Below are 23348 nucleotides of genomic sequence, written 5' to 3' on the forward strand. Positions count from 1 at the left end.
TAAAATACCTACTCATCTGTGCACTGATAGGATTCTTTCCAAACAGCTATTGGAAAGTTATATTGGTTCTTGCTTTGACTAATGAAACGTTTACCATAGATATAATTTGCGTTGAGAACCACTGGGCTGAGAACACTGTAGAGTTTCTGTAAAACACACAAATCCAAGAAAATGATGGGGGATATAGTTCCATCTTATTAGGTATGGCTATCCTCAGCCATTCTAATTATAGCTAAACCTTGCTGCCATCTTGCGTCTGAAATCTGCAATTTATTTTTCTTATTAAAAACAGAAAACCCAGTATCCTAGGGGCTTTCTGCCACATAAGGTACTTATTAGCTTTGTGAGGTAAACATACCTGAAACAATGAGAGGGCTTCACAGCACTGAGGCAACAAGATATGATGCAGCTGTGAGAGGAGAAAAAAGAAAGCCACTACAGTAATGCAGTAGTTAGAGGAAAGATGGGGAACCTGGCAGTCTTTGCTTCCCAGTTTTGAAGGACAGTAGTGTGTGTATGTGAACTTGCACAGTGGTGGTGTTTGGGGGGGAAATCAAAATGAAACAAAGCTTGAGGTACATTTAGTGGTAAAGGACTAGCCACTATTGCAAATGCAAGTATAATAAAACTCAACTCCATTGGGCAAAGTATCATTGTCCAAAAGCGAAGAAAATGTTGCTGGGGGGGAGGGAGCGCTTTGGGTGATTCTGCGGGAAAGATCCTGTCTATTGATGCGTTAATATTAATTTGTAATTAATGCATTATAACAGATGGTACCTTTGCACTTGCAAACCCCCAGTTTCAACCCAATCATCATCATCATCATCATCATCAATATTATTATCCTGCCTTTTTCCCTGACGGGACCCAAGGTAGCTTACTGATAAAAACAAGAACCGCTAAAAACATAGGGAAAAACCATCCATTAAAACACAAGCAAATATTAACAGAAATAACACCATATACATTTATGAAATCCGCCTTAAAGGCATATCAATTATTACAATCAATTGTACAGTAGCGCCCTCCTGCGAATTCCCATCCCACGTATAAGACAGCAATTAATTTATTATTATTATTATTACAGTATTTAAATTGCCATGCACACAGAGGGTTCCCGCCCCCGCTCCATCCCGAGATGCAGCGATTGGCTGCGGAAAGGAGGCTAAGGAGTTTCCATTGGTCGGAACGCACGTGCCGGGGAAGGTGGGCGCAAACAAAAACGGAGAAGAGCTCGAGCTCGCGCTGGCCGGTGACTCGGATCTGGGCCGGTTTGCGCCGCGCGGGGCAGCGCGAGGCGCAGAAGGAGGGAGGGAAAGATGGCGGCGGCGGCGTCCTTCCCGGGCGCTTCCGCCAAGAGGCGAGGCAGGTTCCAGCAGAAAAGCCCTTTCGAGGGCTGCCGCGGAGCCCCGTCGCGACGGGTGTTGAGAGACGCCGGCTCAGGTGGAGTGTCTTCGGAGGAGGAGAGGGTTTTGCAAGGGGCAGCGGGTTAGAGAACTAAGGGTTGCAAAAAACACAACAACACCCCGCTTAATCCGGGGCAGGCGGCTTGCTTGCTTCCGAGTAGGCGACGCCGGGGCTCGGGACCCCGCGCGCGAGTAACCCGCGCAGCCGGATCCTAGACCCTCGCAAACGGGACCTGTTGAGTTCGGCGAGGTTTGCGGTGGCGTTTTGTTGCTTGGTGCGAGCAAGCACGAAACTACGGTCCGTTTCCTCCCTGGGGAGTCACTCTGCACAAAACACCCCTTTGGCGGGGATGCCCCGTCTTCCCTCCGCAGCAGCAGCATTTTGGCTGGGAAACCGTCTCATTTCAAGCCTCCTCCCGTTTCCCTGCGAAAAAAGCAGGCCATCTGGGTCCTCTTTTTTCCCCTTTCCCTGACACGCGATGGGCTTGTTCAGACGAGGAGCGAGAGGCCCGTCGGGGTTGCGCCGCCTCAGTCGGCCGCCATCTTCCCAGCGGCGAGACCCGACTTTTTAATTATGAAGTTCTTTTGGTGACTTGACGCAAATGTAAAACCATATATTACCTCGGAGCTCTGCTTGGTCGCTGCTGCCCCTTCGTTTGTGATGGAGCAGGATTTGTGTAGAAATCGAAATGAAAAAAAGACGATAGTCGGAAAGTTCTGTTAGGTTAGGCCCTCATTGCCCACAGTTGCTTTAGGTTTGGGTCCCAGCGCAGCGATTAAAATACAGAAAGCTCTCCCAGGCTGTTAATTTGGTGTGGGGATGGGGTTTTTTTTTGGAGTTGGGGTGTTTCTTATCAATTGTTTTCAGGGCCATCTGTAAATAATGCTAGGTGTTCCTTTAGACTTCTGAAAAACCTTACCTACATTGGAAGTTGGCCTTGACTTTTAATGTATAAGCATATGGCATATTATTTCCTGCCTTCCAAACCCTATCCTCTGCGTTTTCGGTGAGATGCTCATGTAAGTAGCACAATATTGCAGCTTTTGACTTTGGTAGAAATGCAAACCCAGATGATATATGTGAGGGAGAAGTCAACCAAAGGCAAAACCTCTAATTTCTTACTCAGCAATGCCTCCAGGTTGCTGTTGTTTTTTTGGGGGGGAAGGGGGTCAATGCCAGATTTATGTATAAGCTAAACAAGCTATGGCTTAGGGCCCCACTCTCTGGTGGGCCCCCAAAAAATTAAAGGGAAAAAAGCTGGATGTACATTTCCAAAATATAAGATAAAAGACAAATAAAATAAAACCTACATACAGCAACAGTGTTTTGTGTTGTGTAGGCTCCTATGATGTAAGTAATGGACCCCGCCCGCTAGTCTGCTTCCTAAAATATCACTGGTTTGCTCATTTATATATGCGGTGCCTACATTCTGCATGGACTGGTTTCATGGCAACATGTGCAAATGGCTTTAGATACCTATTAGGTTCATAAATTACCATATAGCATATATTCAACGCAAAAACCAGCAACAATTTGTTGTTGACAAAGGACAACTGCAGATATAAAGCGCCCCATTACCTCCAGTAGCTTAGGGCCTTATCAAACCTAAATCTGGCCCAAGGGGGGGGGGTATTTGGGCAAAATTCATGCTGTGCATTTAGTTGATTGGCAGTTCTTTCACAACAAACCTACTTCCCCAAGAGAGAAAACTTGTTGCAGTAAGGGACGTGATGAGAAAATGCACTGGGAAGTGGAAAAACCCTTAAAATAAATCTTGTGTGATTGCTCATTGAGTCTCCAAAATCATCTAATCTACCTGTGAGCAGATAAGGTAGGATGAATGCTCAATAAATACATTTTCTGGAAGTGCCTTAACTATTCTGCCTCCCCCAATTCCTCCCTCCATCTTGACCAGCCAAAGATCTGCTATGGAATCATGGAAACTGCTGTTTTCAAACTTCAGTGCTTGTTGTGTTACTCTAATGTGTGTGAATTTGTTTTAAATAACGAGCATTCATATACTAATTTGTTCTTGCATCTCTTTATTTTCTTCTTTTTAGACTTGCAGATTCAGAATTCCAACAGGGCTGGTGCATATGATAGCTATACTTCACAAGTAATTGATTTGCTTTCTTTGGGGATATATGGGATCAGGGCAGACGTAAGACTTTCAAATTTCGGCAGTGCCCTGTGTGAGGCCAAAATTTGGCACCCCACCTCTTGTCTTCCATTCTGCTCAACTCACTATGTTATAGTTGTGACGCCTGCACTGCCCCCTAGGTTGTACTGCCCTAAATCTGCCTCTGATGGGATACTAACAAAATTAAACCTGCAGAGAATATTTTGTCAGAGAATAGCTTAAGAGTACACGGGTAGGACATTGTCAGTTCTCATGTTGTCTCTATTGACTCCTTTCATGTTCTGTTGCTGACCTGGAACAGAAATAAAAATATAAGCAGCAATCTAAGAGAGATTGGATCCAATAGTGTTGAGTATTGTATTGAAAATTGTACTATGGAGTGTTGAAATGAGTACTATGAACTTTTCCATTCCTTTCTTGTAGGTGACCTTAGATTTTGAACAAAAAGTCCGTCTTAGGAGTCTGCAAAAATATAAAAGGTAAATCTGAGTGTATTTTGATGACTGGAAGCGAAGGGGGAGTTGGCATGTGGGGCTGAAACATATTCTAAATTTTAATAATAGCTTTTTTTAGTAAACAATTTATTATTTCATCATTCGGCTCTTAAAATGCTCTTGTTTACAAGGAAAACCGTTAAGATTTTGTTCAGTTGGTGAAATATTTAATATTCAGTGCTGCTGGGTTCTGTGTGCCAAAGAAACTAAGAAAATGACATTTTAGGCTGCTGCAACTTATTCATTCTGCCAAAGTTTTTTCTTGACTCCCTATAAAGGTCCAATCAGCCCATTTTACCTTTTTAGGCTTTCATCAGGATTGTAGTTGTATGTTCTATGTCTAAAAATGTGAGGGTAAATAGCTTGGTCTTGTTTAAAAAGAAAAAAAAGTTTGAGGTGACAATAAAAGGTTATTAGTTATTTTACAAAATTTATTTACTTCATTGCAGCAAAACTCCTAAGTTTACAAGAAACCTTAAATTATAAGAAAAGTTTAAAACATTTAAAAACATTTATAGATTATTAAAATTAGCAACAAAAAAGAATATTTCAGAAGAGCATGTATCCTCCCCCAATAAGATTTTATTAAAGCTTTTTCATGATACAGTAAGATAAAATAAACCAGTCTAATTATAAACAAAAAGAGAAAAGAAAATAGTGTCCTCAAAGGTAGCTCTTAACCCTTGTCTCACACAGAAAGTAGTGAACCTGCCCACCTCTCACCTGGGAGCTTTCCTTTTTTCCTCCAGTCTCTCCCTCTGGGAGGTCTGCCCTGCCCTGCCTCTCACTCAGAGTCCATCCATCCACCCACCACCCTCATGTTTGTGTAATCCTTGAACCAATAATGGCCCAGAGCAGAGGACACAAAAGAAAGAGAAGAAAAAAGGAGTGAAAAGCAAAGAAAGGAAAAAGGGACCGTTATAAATCATAACAATCTTAGAAATGATTAAGGGAGACTTTTGCAGATCCAATGCCCATCAGGGCTCTTACAAGGCTTTTGGGCAAGATGCTGAGTCCTCTGCTTAAAAGTCACTTAACCCCATCAGGGTTCTCAGGAGCTGACAGCTTCCTGTTCTCTTGATGCAGAAAATGGCTTTTTTCAGAGCACCAGAAGTTAATCCCCTGTAAACACTTTTTTCCAGACGGAATTCAATAGCCAAGATTTATGTCTGGCTATCATCAATTGCCGCATAATTTATCTGTTGGCAACGTGCCGACAAAAGACGTGCAATCCACTGTGTTCCTCCCCTGGAAGTCGGAAGAGCATGTGTTATTGAAGGTATTATTTTTGTTAAGTAATATAACCATTTGATTTTTAGGTTTAATACTCAAAGCATCAATCAGCCGATTAACTCTGCTGACTGGACTCCAGCTCACTATCTAAGATCAGAACCATCTACAGCAGATATGGTATGTAAACAATCTTACTCAGTTTTGTGTCTGCTTAGTAAAGTGTGAGTTCAACTATTTAATTTCAAATTAAGTGTAACTAAATTGGACTAGTAACAATGACATTGTGTGAGTTGAAGAAATATTTGCTAAACTTTTGTGGTGTTGGACTGCTGGTAAAAAGCACAGCGGCAAAGTGATGCCTTTTTAGGAAATCACTGGGGGCTAGAGAATTAAGAGACCGGACACTGATATTTTTCTCCATCAATTTTGGTCATTTAATGTTCACCACTATTGGTGACACTTCCAAGAATTTATTTTGCAGTGTGACAGCCTTCTCTGATTCTTGCCCCCCAAATGTGTTGTAGCATTTGTAGAAAACATTACATTGTCTTTTTTAGCTATTTACATAAGTGGAGATCAATGATTATTCAAACCCATTGTACTCCATAATGTGTTCTGGGTTAAAATATGTCACCTTGAGAAGATTTCTCATTCTCCTGAGAATAAAACACCTACATTTAATATTTATATTACTGTCACTAGATTTGGGGCAGCTCAGTGTCCTGTTTTAACTTCTTGTTTGGTGATTGTCGGTTGGTTGTAGTGAACTGAGATGTCAGCTCCCAACAGTGGAGAAGAGAGCAGAACCTTCAAAGAATTAAATGGCTAAAGGAGCAAAATACTCCTGAACAAAAGATGCCAAGACTATGAAACAGCTGCCTTAAATGAGAGAGTTTCATAGTCTTGGCATCTCTTCAGAAATATGTCTGGATTTTTTGAAAGAAGTGATTAACAACTCTGCATTCATGAATGAAAAAACAATTGTGTGGAAAGCTTACAGGGTGTTAGGTTTTTTTTAAAAGAAGAATGAAATATGAACTGTTAAAGAGATAACCTTGTAGTGATTATACCACATTATTAAATGCTTATCTAGCCTGAGGGTATGGATTCCTGATTTCTACTCTTTTGAGATACCCCGGTTTTATTTTTAAAAACCCTGTCTGCTACATATTGAAAACAACATACACATGCATTTTTAAAAAAAGATAATCAAAATTAATTGAATTACAATGCTATGCGGGCCTTTGTTTAAAGCACCTCTCTGCTAATTTTATTGTTATCCTTTTATTTTCCCCAGAATAGCAAAATTCTACAAGAGATAGAGAAAGCTTTGGAAGTAGCTAAAAACAATCTTGGGTGGTTAAAGAGTGCGGAGGAGGTAGGCCAAGAGAATTCTGTGTCTTGGTTTGAAGTATTTCAGATAAACAACTACCTGACATTCAGAAGACATCTTAAGGCAGCCCTGTTCAGGGAAGTTTTTAACGTGTGATATTTTACTGTATTTTTGGTTTTTATGTAAGCCGCCCAGAGTGGCTGGGGAGGCCCAGCCAAATGGGCGGGGTATAAATAATAAATAATAAATTATTATTATTATTATTATTATTATTATTATTTATTTATACTGATGTCTGTTCCCAGAAATTCTTTCTCTAACAATACTTCAGCAAGGTGCTATAAAATTTAATGTCAGCTCAGCTCCAGGTGTTTTTGGAGGATACCAGTTATTTTAGATCTTCACCCTGGCTTCTTTCTGGTTTTGAAACAACTTCATTGGTTGCCCTGAAACCCCCAGAGATCTTCGGATTATTACTAAAAATGCTTTGAAATGAGCAATGAGAGTGGGTCCCTGTGGCTCTCCTGTTGAATGGTTTCTTTAAATGTAAAGGTTCATCATTGTTCCACCCGATATGTATGTCTTTAAGGGGCCAGAGCAAAATACAGTGGTGCCTCACAAGACGAAATTAATCCGTTCCGCGATTCTCTTCGTATAGCGGTTTTTTCGTCTTGCGAAGCAAGCCCATTGACAGCTTATTAGCGGTCTAGCGGCTTTTAGCGATCAGCTGAGAAGCGGCTTATCAGCGGAACAGCTAATAAGCGGCTTAGCGGCTTAGGAAAAGGCGAAAGCGAAAAAAAACCGCGGGAACTCGCAAGATTTTTTTCGTCTTGCGAAGCAAGCCCATAGAGAAATTTGTTTAGCGAAGCGCCTCCAAAACAGAAAACCCTTTCGTCTAGCGGGTTTTCCGTCTTGCGAGGCGTTCGTCTTGCGGGGCACCACTGTAACGAGACCCAGCTTTACAGCTGTGAAACATAGCAGGTGCTGCTGAGTTGTACTGATTAAGCTGTGTCAGCAATTGGGTATAGTATATAAGGAGCAGCACCTAGCTCTCCCATTACCCTGGGGGATGGGTTGGTGGTTGGGTCATGTTTGTTTGTTGATGTATTTAGTGTAAAAGGAGTTTTTTGTTTTTGTTATTAAAACCTTGTCTAAGTTATTTTTGAGTCCCTTTTTAATGCATGGTCTCCCCAGCAAGCTCTCTGCAGCGTTACCATACTGCAAATAGCCAACACTTTTCACTGGCTTTTGATCCCATCCATCATAGCATCCTCCTGGATCTCCTAGCTGGGAGGGGAGGCATTGTACTGCATTTGGTCCTGGTCCTTTTTGAAGGGTAGCTCTCAGAAGGTGGTGTTTGGAGCTTGCAGCGGCAAGCCTAAGGTATCTGTATGAAACCACTGCAGAGGTCATCCAAAAATCTGGAATGCGATGTCAACAGTATGCTGATGATAGTTCTATGTCTACTCTATCATTGGGAGCTTGGGAAAATTCTGGGACAGCATTTGCAATTGACTGGATGAGGGTGAATAAAATTGAACCTTAATGCAAACAGGATGGAAGTACTGTTGAGAATTAGTATGAAGCAGGATAGAGATACAGCATATATTGGAACAGAGTTGCATATACCCATAGGACTCTGTATTGTAGTCTAGGGCTTTAGGCTGCATCTTGATGTTCAGGTAGAGACTGTTGTGAAGAGTGTATTTTACCATTTTAGACGGGCTTAGCAGCTTTGTGTTTTTCTAGAGAAGACTGCAGCCACAATAATTTATACCCTAGTAACATCCACATTACAGTGGTGCCTCGCAAGACGAAATTAATTTGTTCCGCGAGTTGCTTCGTCTTGCGATTTTTTCGTCTTGCGGAGCGCGGATTCCCCGGGTATTAACGGTTTTACGAAAAAGGAAGCAAACCCGCAAGACGTTTTCGTCTTGCAAAGCAAGACCATAGGGAAATTCGTCTTGCGAAGCACCTCGAAAAACGGAAAACCCTTTTGTCTAGCGAGTTTTTCGTCTTGCGAGGCATTCGTCTTGCGGGGCACCACTGGAGTTCTAAATTATGTATTAATATTTTCTGCCTGCTCTTTACCATAAGGTTCCAGGGCCAGCTACAACAATATAGTATACAATTATTAATGCAAATAAAATGGTTGCAATAGTACAGATTCAGAAAAAGAGATTGGGCCTCACAAAATAAATACCTTAATTGTCAAATGCCAGGGAGAGGTGGGCCTTCAGTATATCTATGCAACAAAGATGTCTGATGCACTTCTATGGGGTGGAAGTTTCCCAGTTTATGGGTTGCCATAGATAAAGGGCCCTCATTTCCTGCACTCCTGTGGGTGGTGGAACTAACTACCTAGAGAGTCTTCAGGGATGGAGGTGGTCTTTCAGATATTTGGGTCCTAAGTCATTTAAGGGCTTTAAACACCAATGTATAGATGGAAGCTGGAAACATGGTGCACAGTGCCACTTGCCATGGTGTTAAATAAGGAAGACTGCTTTAACAATTACACTGTGTTGGGGGGTTTTGTGTTCGTTTTAAAGGTTAAAACCATCCTATGCAGTGTTTCCCTTCTGGGCAGCATACTGAGGGCCCCATACCAGTGATGGGTAGGACCAGAAACAAAAGTAGGCAAAACAATTAAATTTTACTTTTGCGCAACAGTGTTCACACACCCTTCTCTAGCCTCCATTCAGACAAGCGAGGGCACATTCCAGCCAGACAGAATCAGGGCTCATGGGATAGTTCCAAGGGCCAGATAGAGGGGCATGGGGGCCATATTCAGTCCCCGGGCCTGAGTTTCCCAACCATTACCTTAAACTGTCTGAGTCTGCAATACTTTATTTATTTAATTTATATACTGCCCTATACACAGAGGTCTTAGGGCGGTTCACAGGAAATATCACAATATATAAAATAAAAACAAAAACAAGGGAGTACTGTCTTCCCGTTTGAACAGACCTGCATATCATCATCTTCCATTGAAGTCCCGGATGCACTAGCCATAAAAAAAAAATGGGATTTGGACCTTCCTCCCTAAGGAAATTTGTCTTGCTTCTTTGCTTTTCCAATATAGGGCTGTTCTGAAAAGAGATTTTGTCTTCAGCATTGTATTAACTGTGACTGTACTGTAGTCCTGATCATTTTTTTACCAGTTGTATTGTGACTTATATAATACTGTGAGCAGCCTTGCTGATTCCTGAATCCACAGGCAGAATAGAAATCATTTCATAACATTAATAATTTCTGCTGCATTGTGCACCATTAACTGATGTTTTTGTGTGTTGTCCAGTGTTGAAGGAATACTTAAAAGTTGCTGGAGTACCTTTAAACAATTGGGTACTAATAATTATTTGTTCAACCTTATATGTTACGTATCATCCATGTAGCCATTATAAAATATAAACCTCAACCTTGTATTCTTGTACATCGCTACTTCTCAACTACTGCCACCATGTGAGAGAAAAGGGGGAAGGTTGTTCCTGAAAGTTATATGCTGCTTTTATTATTTGTAAATCTAGTTCTGCTGGCTATAGAGCACATACAGAATTACAGGTTGTTGTTTTGTCACTTCCCCCCCCCCAAAATGAAAAAGATGCTTGAGGATTTGATCACCGAAGCAAAAGAAGAAGAAAGCAAGATTGCAGGTGTTATTAATGACACATTTTCAGATATTATTGCTTCCGTAAATTCAAGGTAACCTGTTTTAAAGCTTTTGCTTTGATGTTAATAATTTATCTGAAAAGTATTACATAACTATAATAATGCAGATTTCTGTGTGGCAAGATGTTTAGCAAAATGCCTGCTTCTGTGACATGGGAGGGACTATATGTAGCAGGAGTCCTGGAAGGACACAGGGAATCTGTGAGCTCAGATCCATTGTTTACCATAACATGGAGTTGCTATCGGCAAAGACCTGACCATCAAGTTTCAGGGTAGATTTTTGCCTTTGCTGTAATTGTCCTTTAGTGCAATACTTTTCTGTATGCCCATATGAATTAAAAGGCTGTTACATATTCAAAACAAGAATATTTCAAAACATCCACCTTCTAATTTTCCTCCTCTTGCACCTCTCTCTTCCCTATGATTTTTACAGTTTCATTTCTACTACAGTAGTTGGTTGTTGTTTGGAGTGCTATGGATGCTTGCATCTTGCACGTCTTGTGCCCTTGAGCATTTAGAATGTGTTCAGCATGAAGAGCTGGCTGTTAAGGATGCATATTCGTGTGGTATATGCAGTATCAGTCAGTTGCTTGTTATGAGGACAATAGGTGATAGTTATCCAGCATTAATCATACTCAAGAAATCCGTTGAGTACACTCATTGTAGTGGATCTACTCTTGAGTATTTCTTAGTTGGTTATCACCCAGTAAATATAAATCTGGCGTTTTCTGTAGTTTGTAATTTTAATATCATCACCAAAACCTTATTTTTAACATGAGTACTATATGTTTGTTTTGTATAGTTTACTATTCAGAGTTATTTGTAACGTGATCAACTTTTTCTGAGGTCTGATTTTCTTTGTATTCAATTAGGAAAAGGAAACTGGAGACAGAACTGATAATGAACACCAGTTACTATATAACTGATATACATAGTATTCAGTTATCGGTTATGCAGAAAATAAACAGTTTGGATGGAGCCATAAAAATGGCAAGGGAGATTAAAGCAACCCATTCCTTAAAGCCTTACCATAATTTAAATCAGGTAACTTTAATATTAAATCATTTGATTCCTTAACTTTCCTTCTGGGTATGTATGTATGTATGTATGTATGTATGTATGAATGTATTTACTTACTTACATACTTATCTATTTGAAAGTTTTGTATCCTATTTTCAGGAAACAAATCTTTTCAAAGCACTTCTCAGTAATACAACCACAATTTTCAACAACCAGATGACAGCAGTGCAGCTACTGCAGTTTGCAAGCACTGTTGGTAGCCCAACATTTTACATTAGCTTTTTTTATCAATTTAGCACACAAATTGAACTCATTTGCTTATTGTGGTAACTTGCAAGCCAGTTAAGTCTTCATATAGCTGACTGAAAACAAAAACAACATGTCTTTAAGCAAGTGGAAATAATGAACTTTCTCCATTAGTCTTTAATTTCGCATGTCAGATTCTTCCTCTTTGGCTTGGTTTTTATTTTTACTGAATTGTTTTTTTACGGAAAGCATTGTCTTTTTGATGAAAAGTCACAGCAGTTTAGTGTGATAGAAGCATTCAAGGTAGGATCATTTGATTTAGGTCTGTAGCCTCAGCTAGTTTTTCAGGGTTCTTTCGGTTCCTTTATTCCTAAAGCTACTGCACATTTTCATAGATCTTAAGAGCTTACCATTTTTGTCCCAACCCTTTCCATCCCTCTGAGAAGGCATGGCAGAAGCTGGATGTGCACAGAGCACTTAAAATACATATACAGTGGTACCTCGGGTTACATATGCTTCAGGTTACATACTTTTCAGGTTACAGACTCTAACCCAGAAATAGAACCTCGGGTTAAGAACTTTGTTTCAGGATGAGAACAGAAATCGTGTGGCAGCTGCGGGAGGCCCTATTAGCTAAAGTGGTACCTCAGGTTAAGAACAGTTTAAGGTTAAGAACAGACCTCCAGAATGAATTAAGTTCTTAACCCAAGGTACCACTGTAGACAGATTTTAGGCATTCACCCCCTTTTACCCCACTTCCTCAGAGAAGTACAGTGGTACCTCGGATTACAAACAGCCCTGTTTATGAACAATTCGGTTTATAAACTCCACCGGCGGCAGGAGGCCTCATTAGGGAAAGCGTGCCTCAGTTTAAGAACGGATTTGGTTTTAAGAATGGATGAAAGTAACAGATCAAGTTCGTAAACCGAGGTACCACTGTAGTTTCAAGGTTCATCCTAGCCAGTTCAAGACTTATTTCTCTACAGCATATTAGGCCTGGCATCTGCCTTCACCTTTCCTAAGTCATGCTTGACCAGAGCAACGGCCACTTCTGCACCCTTTCCACAATCATCCTTTCTGAAATCTTTAGGGCAGCAATGTGGGCACCAGCCAGGACTTGTTGTTTCCTTTGAAATCAAATGAGACATCACTAACTTCACACTAACTCTCCAGCATTCAAGACCACGTTCAGCTCCCATTAGTTGCTATATTTTACTGTAAATTAAATTAGGATGTTCTTATTCTAGGTTCTCTGCAACTTAAAAATGACTTTGGAGGTAGAAGTCTTAAAACTAGATCGTCTGAAAAAAAGAGCACTTCCAAGGTAAACATTCATAGAATTACTTAGTGTGGATAGCAGAGTTACTGCACCTTTAAAAATATTGCCATACTGCACCTTTAAAAAAACCATACTGAATTTGTAGAACTGATAAATAAAATTAAGAGTTGCATGTACTTCACTCGACCCTTTGCAGGAGGTCTGGAGTTCAGCATGCTATATGGGGGATCTCAGCCTGGTGCATTAGAAATGTTTTGGACTACAACTCTCATTAACTCCCAGTGTACATGCAGATCGCCCCCTCCTCAGCCCTTAAATTGATGGCTTGATAACCAGAAAATGGGTGGTCACCCTCCCATGTTAGTTGACATGCATAGATTAACTGAGTGGGAGTGTCTCTGCATGCGCACACATGCACATATACATACACTGGTGGCCACACCCACTGCTGGCATGCAGCTCCCAGAGGTTTGGCCAAAGGTGAATGTCTGTGGTTGAGCCAAAAAAAGGTTACCCACCATGCCTTATAGACAACCTTCACCTATATACCCCCTCCTAGATTCTGAGAGCTTGGAGAGATGATCCCATCAGATTTCCACCTTTTAGGGAATAAGTTCTACTTATGCACAGGGCAGGTCATTCTCGGTAGCGTCAGTTAATCTATAAAATAGGACTCACTAGATACGCTTGGCAGTCACCACAACACTGCCAATTTTGGCATTTCACTGGATGCTTTAAAACATTTTTTAAAAGCCAGCCGGGAAGGCCTTTAGAGCAGGAGTTTCTTAAATGGTTTTTACTGTTAATGCTTTTTATTGCTGTATTTACTTGTGGCATACATGGTGGTGGTTATCACGTGCTTTTGTTTTTTGGGAGTAATTCTGATTGTGGGTTTTTGCAGTTTAATCCTGATTGTGATCTTGAGGCATTAACATAAAACTGTGCTATGAATATAGTAAATAGATTTATGGTGTTACAAAATTGCTGTTGTCCGGAATGAATTATTGTGGTTGCAAACAATTGAACTTCCTGTATATCTAATACAGGTTTCACATGGACTCTGAAAAGATTACCCCCATGTTAGAAAACCTGGGGAATTTGTTTCCTGATACACCTAACATGTAAGTACTTCTGTTGCGGTGTTAATTTTCCTATATATAAAAAAATGGCACCTGCAGGTTTATCAATTTTCTCAGCATTCATCATTGTGCCTCATCTGGTACTTCAGTAATATGAGATATTTTTTCTTTGGAAATGTGCTGGGGTAGAAACTAAACAGCTTACCTAGAAACAATACAGAAGTAAACTGGAGACTAATGCTTAAATAGTTCTGAGGTTCTGATAATGAATAGGATTTTTGATAGCTTGGATATAATTGGAAAACCTTATTAGTTTTGTAGTCATGAATTATGCTTAAAAATTGCTGAGTTGCTATGTAGTGTGCAAAAATAATAATTAAAAGCCTAGGACTTGCTTACTAATAATACGCCATGTTTTAGGATGCTGTTTTCTTCAAGATTGTGTGCAAGTAATATCAATGCATAAAAAACCCAAAAAAAAGTAAGTAATAATATACAGCAAATCAAAATGATACCTTTTATTAGTCATTTAGTAGTAGATAGCCCTGCGATGGTGGGGAAGACATCCTAGCTGGAGCAGGCTATAGAAACTTACACATGCCAACAAGTCGATCTTAAGATATAACCTAATATCTGGAAAATTAAAACCTCTTTCTGATCTTAGCAGCTGCATTCTCTTATGTGACAAGCAGGGTGGTGAGTTATCCCGCATAAAACTTCCAAAATGTCCCATTAATATATTGAAAATACACTTTGGGAACAAAGTATTTTTAATATCCGTGGAACAGTATTCATCTTGGGTGTTTTAACTTAACCCTGAATACTAATAAGGAATGCTTATCTTTCCAAATCACTGGAAATCACATTTTTTCATCCGATTTAAATTCATTTTATTCATATGAGAAATATCTCTTGGAATCCAAATAACCTCTGAGTACCAACAAAATGAGCAGTCAGCATATGAAGTAGCATTCATTCAGATTCATTCAGTAATTATATACCCTAAAATTCTACCCAAACTATTAATTATTTTTATTAATTTCAGTGGTGGTGATGATGATGTAGTTTTAGGTCTCAACACATGCAAAACTAGTTTAAATTATTTTGGTTCATGAACAAAACTGTAAATATCCCTTTTCTATCTGACTGCACATGTCAACAGTTCCAGCATCAATATAGAAAAAGGGCAGCCCTGTCTTTTACTCCTCTCCAAACCTAATGGATCTGAAATATTAATGGGTGTTACATGTGCATCTTGAAACCCTATAGGCACTTTATTATTTCTACCAAGTGTTTGCTATTCCATGTTAGTGATGGCTACTGTTTTAAGATAAGTTTTCTGAACAATTTGTCAACCTAGGTGCAGTTTTGAAGGCAGCCTTCTAAAACTGAGCAATATAGAAGAGGAATTCAGAACTGATGTTCCATCTCATATAAGTGTAAACCTTGAACCGCTTGTTGAAGACATTGGCACAGTTGCTCTTCTGCCAGAATCTGATGCATGTCTTGAAGGAAATTACACCCACCTCCAAGAAATGACTCCTCCATTCGCTCAGAAATGCATTTCTGCTTTACCTCAGACAGCATCCACTCCAGATGTCATAATTGAAGAAATCATTGAAGATGATCAAGAAAGTGAGTAGAACTTTCCAACCGGTTGCCAGAGTTGTGTGGCTAATTCCCTTTGTTTTTAAAACAATATTCTTACAAGTACATAGCAACCTGCTCTTGATGCATTGTTTTTCTTACATAGGCTGCAGGTAGAAGGAATCTACCAATCAATCAAGACTTTATTAATGAAATCAGTTATTACATAATTGATTTCATTAATAAAGTACTGATCGATTAAGTGAAGAAGCATATTTTAAAGGCATGTTTGCACATTGATTGGTGTGTTCAAATCATTTCTCAGAAATGAGCACCAAATCATTTCAGAATGTGCATGTCACCCTTTCTGTAACAATACAAACTTATTAACTTGTACTGTCTCAAAATGTTGTTTTTCAGTAGTGTGGATAAATGTTCCCTATGATCTTCCTTCACTGTTACATTACCTTTCTTACCCACTGTGTACCACACAGATGCTCCAGAATTAGTTTTTGTCAGCAGTGTTCTAAATCCTTGCCACTTCTACGTTCGAAAAGTTTCACAGAAGAAAGCAGCTGTTCGTTTGGAAAAAACTCTCAGGCAATTCTGCAATCATAAAAGGTCCTACCCTAGTGACATTTTGGAACTAGGTAACAACACTTCTCAGATCTTTTGACTAATAATGTTTATATAATTTCAGAGTTTTGCTTTTTTTATTCCAGTGAGGGGGATATATATTGTGGGTTTTGCTAAGTAACCTTTTAATATTGTAGAGGTCTGCAGTCATTTTGGACCCAGGAACTCATTTGGAAATCAGTCTCTTGAGGATACCACCAAAAAATGGCTGCTGTGATAGATTGCCTAATCTCAAATGTTCCTCTCAATGAGAATATTTTGCAACAAATTATGTACTGAAACTTATTTCAGGTTCAAGAATCTATGTTAAAAGCAAGGAACATGGAATGTGGTGTCGTGGAAAAATCATTGAACTGATGCCGTTGCAGAAGACAAACGAGCTGAAGCCCCGTGGTCCAACAAAGTACAAAATTTGTGATATAGCAATGATGAAAATATTCCTTGTGGACTATGGGCATATTGAAGCTTTGATTATTTCAAGGTATGCTTTTTTGCCTTTATTTGCCACACGGTGGTTTTGCCATATTGCTTTCTAGTGGCAATGTATAAGGTGCACCAATTTCTAGTGATGAAAAGGAGAGTGGGTTTAAAGCCTCATTACCATTTCATTTGTTCATTGCATTGTGCAGGAGAATCTCAAGACAACCTGCTGTAAAAATAATCTCTCTAAGGCAGAAATGAACAACAATAAGAGTGCATAATTTGCTCAGTTAATTGCTGATGTGATTCAAATAGTGTTCAGGCATTAAATATAAAAAAAATCGCAAGCTAGCTTTCTCTTAACTGCATGTGGTGATGTGAATTTTGCATGTAGGTCCTCCATGAACATGTGATTCTTCTACATCCATTCATGGTAGATGGATTGTGTAATCTGGGTCTGTGCATAGAATCCAGTTCTTCCTCCCCCACCCAATTATTGAATAAAATATTTTAACTAGGGCCAGACCACCATAAAGCCAAGTATAGGGGAATTTTACAAATAAACCTTTCCTGCCTTCTTCACATAGGCCCCGGTTCATATTCCAGATTGGGTGGTCCTATGCCTGTCAGTTTGCCACACACAAATGATATCATGGTTTCTGCTTGTTTAGGGGACATGTATGCAGAACTACATTGGTGTGTAATGAGAGAAAATTGCAAATCTCCATCCCCACCCCAATGACTCCAGGATGAGTTCATTGGCTTCCCTTGGTTCTGACGTTTCCAAATTGTTTTTAACTTCACGTACAACATACTTCAGTAGTCTTAACTTAGGGGTTATCAGTTGTATGAGCCACCCAACAGCTTGATTATTTTGCACATGGAAAACCTTGGGTTCAATTCCTGAGCATCTCGAGGGTTATTACAGAGCTCCCTCCCATCATCTGATCCATTTAACTGAAGAGCCGTTGTCAGAGTAGATTATAGTTGGAGCTGGTCTAAAACAACTTATTATAAAAGGATCTTAATTAGAGCAGATAGGAAATATTTTGCTGATTTGCCTTTTATGATCTCTTTTGAATAATACAGTTCAGTTGTTCCCAGTAAAGCATCTCTTAAACAGAAAACTTTTTAGACTTAAAAAATCTGCCTATTGATGTTGAAGCATTTTATTCCAAGCTTATATTGAGAAATAATATTTGTTATCTTCTCTTTCTGCCATCAAGCGTACCAAATAACATTGGCATTAATCCAGAACATATCACTCTAGAATATATAGTGACTGAAGACTTTTGCTTGGTTGTGAAGAAACCTGACATGCATATAGAGGCACAACTTAGTGGTATAAATCATTTAGCACTACAGTGCTCCCTGAAGGACATTGTTCCCAAAGATTCAGTAAGTAAGAACTATATTGTGTGGACTTCTGCATTCTTATAGAAGTTAGATAATACCTTTTTTTAAGAAACAATTGAATGTTCATATTCTGACTTTTCCTGATTGAGATGGCTTTCCCTTCCTTCATAATGATGTAATTCTTGTATTGTATTCAATAAAGATAATAACCTAATGTGCCTAACTTTTTAGAACAGTGGTCAGCAAACCTTTTCAGCAGGGGGCCAGTCCACTGTCCCTCAGACCTTGTGGGGGGCCAGACTATATTTTGGGGGAGGGTAAAATGAACAAATTCCTATGCCCCACAATTAACCCAAACATGCATTTTAAAGAAAAGGACACATTCTACTCATGTAGAAACACGCTGATTCCCGGACCGTCCACAGGCTGGATTTAGAAGGCGATTGGGCTGGATCCGGCCCCCGGGCCTTAGTTTGCCTACCCATGTTTTAGAAGATTCAACCTGTCTTCCTCACAGATCATTCCTATTTGTGATTGCACAGAATACACATTCAAAGAACAGTTATGAGTAAACATTGCTAGTTCAATTTGGAAAAAATTAATTGGTGTGGTATGGTGTCTGAATTATTATTTTGAAAGTCTTGATCTGTTTGGATGCCATGCAATGTACATAACAGTGTGGTTAAGTCCTGAGTTTTGTTACATATTGGGTATTTAGTAGTTCTTGGTACTGTACTTAAATCCTAAAGTCTACAGGTGGATAGGATTTGAACTTCTCTCTCCCTCTGCAATAGGCTGAAGGTTGGAGCAGAAAAGCAAGGACAGAATTTTTGAAAATGGTAAAAAACAAAGCTGTTCTAATGAAAGTCTTCAGAGAAGAGGATGGTGTGCTTATTGTTGATCTGATGAAACCACCAGCAAACAAAATAAGTAGTGACATGCCTGTATCTCTCAGAGATGCTTTAGTTTTTATGGACTTGGCAAGGTATATGCAATACAAAGCATTTCAGGGTTAGAGATAAAATAGGGTTATTTTTTAAAATGTACTTAATTAAAACTTGAAATCATGAAACACACTTTAGGTGAGTGTGATTATGTGTTGGGGGAGGTTATGTCTGCTATAAAGACTGGATTAAGATGATAACATCTTATTTTTCTCTGCTACTGGCATGATTAGCTACAAATGCTTAATTACTAAAATTCTAGATTGTTCTCTCCAGTTGGGCTTTCAGCCACTTTATTTTTCACATTCAAACTGAATACTAAAGCTGTTCGGGAGCCAAGGTACGACTGTATTCCTTTATAACAGAGAGCAAGAATTGGCCACAAATTGACTAAAGCCCCCTAGCTGTTAAATACCACTAACCTAAATATTTTTTTAAAAAGATCTGGTGTAGTGAGGGTGAGAATGGAGAATCATAGAATTGTGGTACTGGAAGGGACCTACAGTCAGTTTTCGCCATTTTCCCATCATCCTGTTTTCCTTAATCTGTTCAGTTTATTTCCCCACCTTCCAGAGTGGATAAATGTCTTATGATTCAATTTTTTATTTTAAAATGCAAATGCTATGTTTTTCTTAAGATACAATAATATGAAATCTGGATATAAGCATGTTAGCCCCATAGTTTATATCTTTAAACTGATCAGTGCCCCTACCAGAGACATGGAATTGAAGGAGGCGTCTCTGTGTAAGTGAATAATCAATCTGATCCTTCCCAATATCTGCATATCCTACTCTACCTGCCAAATAATGGCATTTCATTTCCATCTCATGAAATAAACTGCTTGGCCTTGCCCAGTAACTTTCAGACCTTGTTCCTACTTACTGGTCATGGGCATTTCGATTTGTTTGCTGATTTGTTCTTGTGGGGCTGCAACTGGGCGAAGGCAGAGTAAAGTAGAAAAGGGCAACACTAGAAAGTCAGGAAAGAGGAAACTTGGCTGTGCATGTTCCTGTATTGTCATGCTTTGCCTGCAGTCTTGCACACAAATACCATATTTTTCCGTCTATAAGACGCCCCCATGTACAAGACGACCTCTATTTCTTAACCTAAAATTAAGAAAATGCACTATGCACTATCCATGTATAAGACGACCTCTTACTTTAAACTTCAAAAATTTAGGAAAAAATAGTCTTATACAAGGGGAAATACAGTATGTCTTGCGCCTTCTCAAATGTGTTTCAAATGCAGGTCATTAAATTGCGGAATTCAGTGGAAGCCAGTGCTTTTTTTCAAGGGGTGCTCAAGGGTACACAGTATCGGCACCTCTCTTTTTGTTTTGTTAAAAAATGTGGCACTTACTGTAACAACTTCATTGTGAGTACTGGCGCCTATTTTTCTAGAAAAAGGCAGTGGTGGGGGCCATAGAAAACTTCCTCTTGTGGCTGACTTCAGCAGTTCATTCTAGATTCTTACTTTACTAGGTTTCGTGCTGAAGTTTCTGATCAACCTGAAAACATTGAATTCCTGCAGTACTGGGCACCTGCAATACCAGAGAAAAATACAGAAGTCACCATTGTTGTTAGTTATATTACTAGCCCAGGTGATTTCTACATTCAGCTAGTAAGTATTATTCAGTATATTTAATTTTTGTGTTGACATTATTGAAAAATGCTTCCTGAGATTTGGTATGATATGATTTGATTTGTTATTAATTTTGTTATTAATTGGAATATTATTAATGGAAAATTGATAAAAATTATTTTACAAAAAGAAAAGAAATGCTTCCTGAAATGCTGTACACTTTCTATTTTGGAACATAAAAAGGTAAGTTTATTGCTGGAAATTGGGAGTAGTGTGTTTTTCAAGTTACCATTTCAGATGTATAAAATACATTAATACATCTTTTTCTAGTGCTTGTTTTATATACAGATCACTCGGAACCTAAATGGGGACTATGTTCCAGGGACATGAAGCCACAGTTGCCTTAGGAACTACCCCTGCACAAGTAATCTTCCTTTCTGGAGCCAGCACACTAAAGGAATCTTAACCACCACCACCACCCTGAAGCAAGGCAGATACTTTTTTAGCTCTCTGCCTTGCTTTTATTGGGCTCTGAGAGGTTCTCATGAGATGTTATGGGGCTGATGAGCCCATGCGAGATCCTCCCAAAGCCTAGTTAGCAAGGCAGAGAGCTTAAAAACTTTTGCCGTGCCAGAAAAACTCGGCATGGAAAGAGCTTAAGAGCTCTCCACCTTGCATGCGATTAATTTGCAATGTCAGCTGAGCAAGTCTCCCATATCAGCTGCCTTTTCTCAGCTATCTGATAGGCATCTTCACGCATCAGTCTGGCTTCAGTGTGTCATGTGCCACTTTCCCCAATTTCTTCAGCAGATGTAAAATCGAGTACTTTAGGTACAGAGTGCATCAGTTTGACTTTCTGTGTGATGTAATATTTAGTAAGAGTGTGTTGACTACAATCCATAGTGATTAATACTGTTTCCGTTGTGTTAGGTAGAAGAAGGTCCAGAATTTGCAGCTTTTCTGAGCAAAGTTGAGGAAGTATATAAAAATGACAGCAGAGTTGGCTTGGAAATTCTCTGTCCAGTCCAGGGTCAACCATGCATAGCAAAATTCGAAGAGGATGGAGTTTGGTACAGGGCACAGGTTATTGGTAAGTAACTGTAGTATTAGGTTAGAGGGAATCAAAACTTTTGTTTTGATTCCCTCCCCCCATCAAATCACCTTGATATTTTCAAGACACCTATTTAATTCATTTTCTGTTTTAAATGAATGCTGGTTTTTCCCATTTCATTCTCCCACTGTGATTTCTTTTGTCCAAGTAATACACCCATCTTTCCTACAACGAAGCAGGGTTTAATAGCCACATGGCTCGACTTTTCTAGTTTGTGCTAAACCGTAGGCAGGTTGAAGTTGCAGCCAAAACAGGCAAACAATGGTTCACAGTTGAGCTCCAAATGAGAATTTGAAACCCACTTCAAAATTTAGGTTTTAATTCTGATCTGTGGGGCAAGTGTTAAACCATGGTTTGCTGTTTCTGATATGGGGTGCCGTAACTTGTTCATTAACATGCTACCTTTCTTAGTTTTTTAATATAACATATAAAACCATAGATATTTTTTATTGAAAAACAGGCTAATGAATTCTCTTTGTTTAATAATGTAAAAGAGCATCTGACTCTTGTGTGTTGCTATTGCCATTATTAAAAATTGCCATGCATGCAGTATTTGATGGATGGTTTTGAAGGAAGTGATGTTGATTTCAAAGTTTGTGTGTGGAGCTTGGATAGCATTACATATATCTGCAGTAACATCGCTCTCCTTAATGCTGCACCTCAATCACCGAGGTACGGCTGGACTGAGACTGTTATTGTTGTAGGTGTACACAAATGTTTCCAATAATTTTATAATGTCCACGTATCATTGATTCCTAACCGCATAATGTTTTCTAAAGGATTGCCAGGCCACCAAGAAGTTGAGGTCAAATATGTTGACTTTGGGAACACTGCTAAAATAAATGTGCAAGACATGCGTAAAATCAAAGATGAGTTTTTAGCTCTCCCAGCAAAGGTAAGTTAGAACTGCATCCCGCATGAGGTAAATCTAAATATGCAGAATGCCCTGTATTCCTGACAAAGCACCTTCTGCGCAGCTTGGAGTTCAGTTCCTAATGCTTGTGAATTATCTCCTCTGATAAAGTGTAATTCTGTGTCCACTAAATTCTAACAATATGATAAATGTAATAGACAGAAGTGAGCCGTGTGTCAAGCTTTTCTCTAAGAATCTATCTCCCCTCCAACACATGCAGAACCAAAGAAATTTTCACACAAGTGCCATGTTTTAAGAGCGGGGCAAGTTGCTGTTGTGCGAAAGGTAGGCACCCTGTGGCTCAGCAGTGGGTCCGAGAATACTTTGTGCTATAGCAAGAAAGTACTACAGGAGATGCATACTTAATTGTTGCCTAGATTAGAGATTGCTGGGAGCCCTGTGTAAGCACACTGAAATTTCACTGAAGGAACGATGGCATTGAAACTAAATAAACAAATTGGGCTATGTTTTATAATTTAGGCCATCAGGTGCAAGCTGGCCCATATCATACCAAATAAAGGAGCAAATGAATGGAGTAGTAAATCAAAGGACAGATTTGAAGAACTAATTCAAGATAAATGTATGCTCTGCTTTATTATTGGTAAGTGTTCCCCTGTCTTGAGTAACTTAGTCAGTATTTGAGAGCCAAATAGAGTTGCTGTCTCAAAAACCAAATCATCCATTCAGTGGACAGCAACTTGATAGGGACAGTGCCTCCCATCCAGCCTGTCAGGGAAATTCTCAATTTCTCCTTAATGTTGTTAGGACTGCTTGCTGCTCTTGTCATGAGTGTAGCACTATTTCCCTTTCCCTACCTAATTGGATTAGCTGGGTGCTCAGATATGTCCAGCCAGCAACACCAGGGCAGCTTATTCCCAACCCGATCAATGGTTTTCCAGT

The 23348-nt window shown here is 39.4% G+C and overlaps 1 protein-coding gene across 2 annotated transcripts in view; it reads left to right on the forward strand.

The window, feature by feature from the left end:
- Positions 1-1247: 1247 nt before the first annotated feature.
- The window catches only part of RNF17 (ring finger protein 17), a 45705-nt gene continuing 23604 nt past the window's right edge, over positions 1248-23348 (forward strand). The window contains exons 1-18 of one of the 2 annotated variants that reach the window (XM_079973308.1): positions 1248-1443; positions 3468-3523; positions 3971-4026; positions 5361-5451; positions 6572-6652; positions 10209-10309; positions 11149-11320; positions 12790-12866; positions 13868-13942; positions 15261-15535; positions 15982-16137; positions 16415-16604; positions 17770-17941; positions 18694-18884; positions 20325-20463; positions 21355-21514; positions 22315-22430; positions 22929-23049. In XM_079973308.1, the coding sequence (XP_079829434.1) occupies positions 1320-1443; positions 3468-3523; positions 3971-4026; positions 5361-5451; positions 6572-6652; positions 10209-10309; positions 11149-11320; positions 12790-12866; positions 13868-13942; positions 15261-15535; positions 15982-16137; positions 16415-16604; positions 17770-17941; positions 18694-18884; positions 20325-20463; positions 21355-21514; positions 22315-22430; positions 22929-23049 (2353 nt within the window). In that variant the 5' untranslated portion in view covers positions 1248-1319. The remainder of the gene's footprint in view (positions 1444-3467; positions 3524-3970; positions 4027-5360; positions 5452-6571; positions 6653-10208; positions 10310-11148; positions 11321-12789; positions 12867-13867; positions 13943-15260; positions 15536-15981; positions 16138-16414; positions 16605-17769; positions 17942-18693; positions 18885-20324; positions 20464-21354; positions 21515-22314; positions 22431-22928; positions 23050-23348) is intronic. The other variant, XM_079973309.1, reaches the window with a different exon arrangement.

This window comes from Podarcis cretensis (assembly GCF_951804945.1).
Source record: "Podarcis cretensis genome assembly, chromosome: 4".
NCBI classification, from domain to species: Eukaryota; Metazoa; Chordata; class Lepidosauria; order Squamata; family Lacertidae; genus Podarcis; species Podarcis cretensis.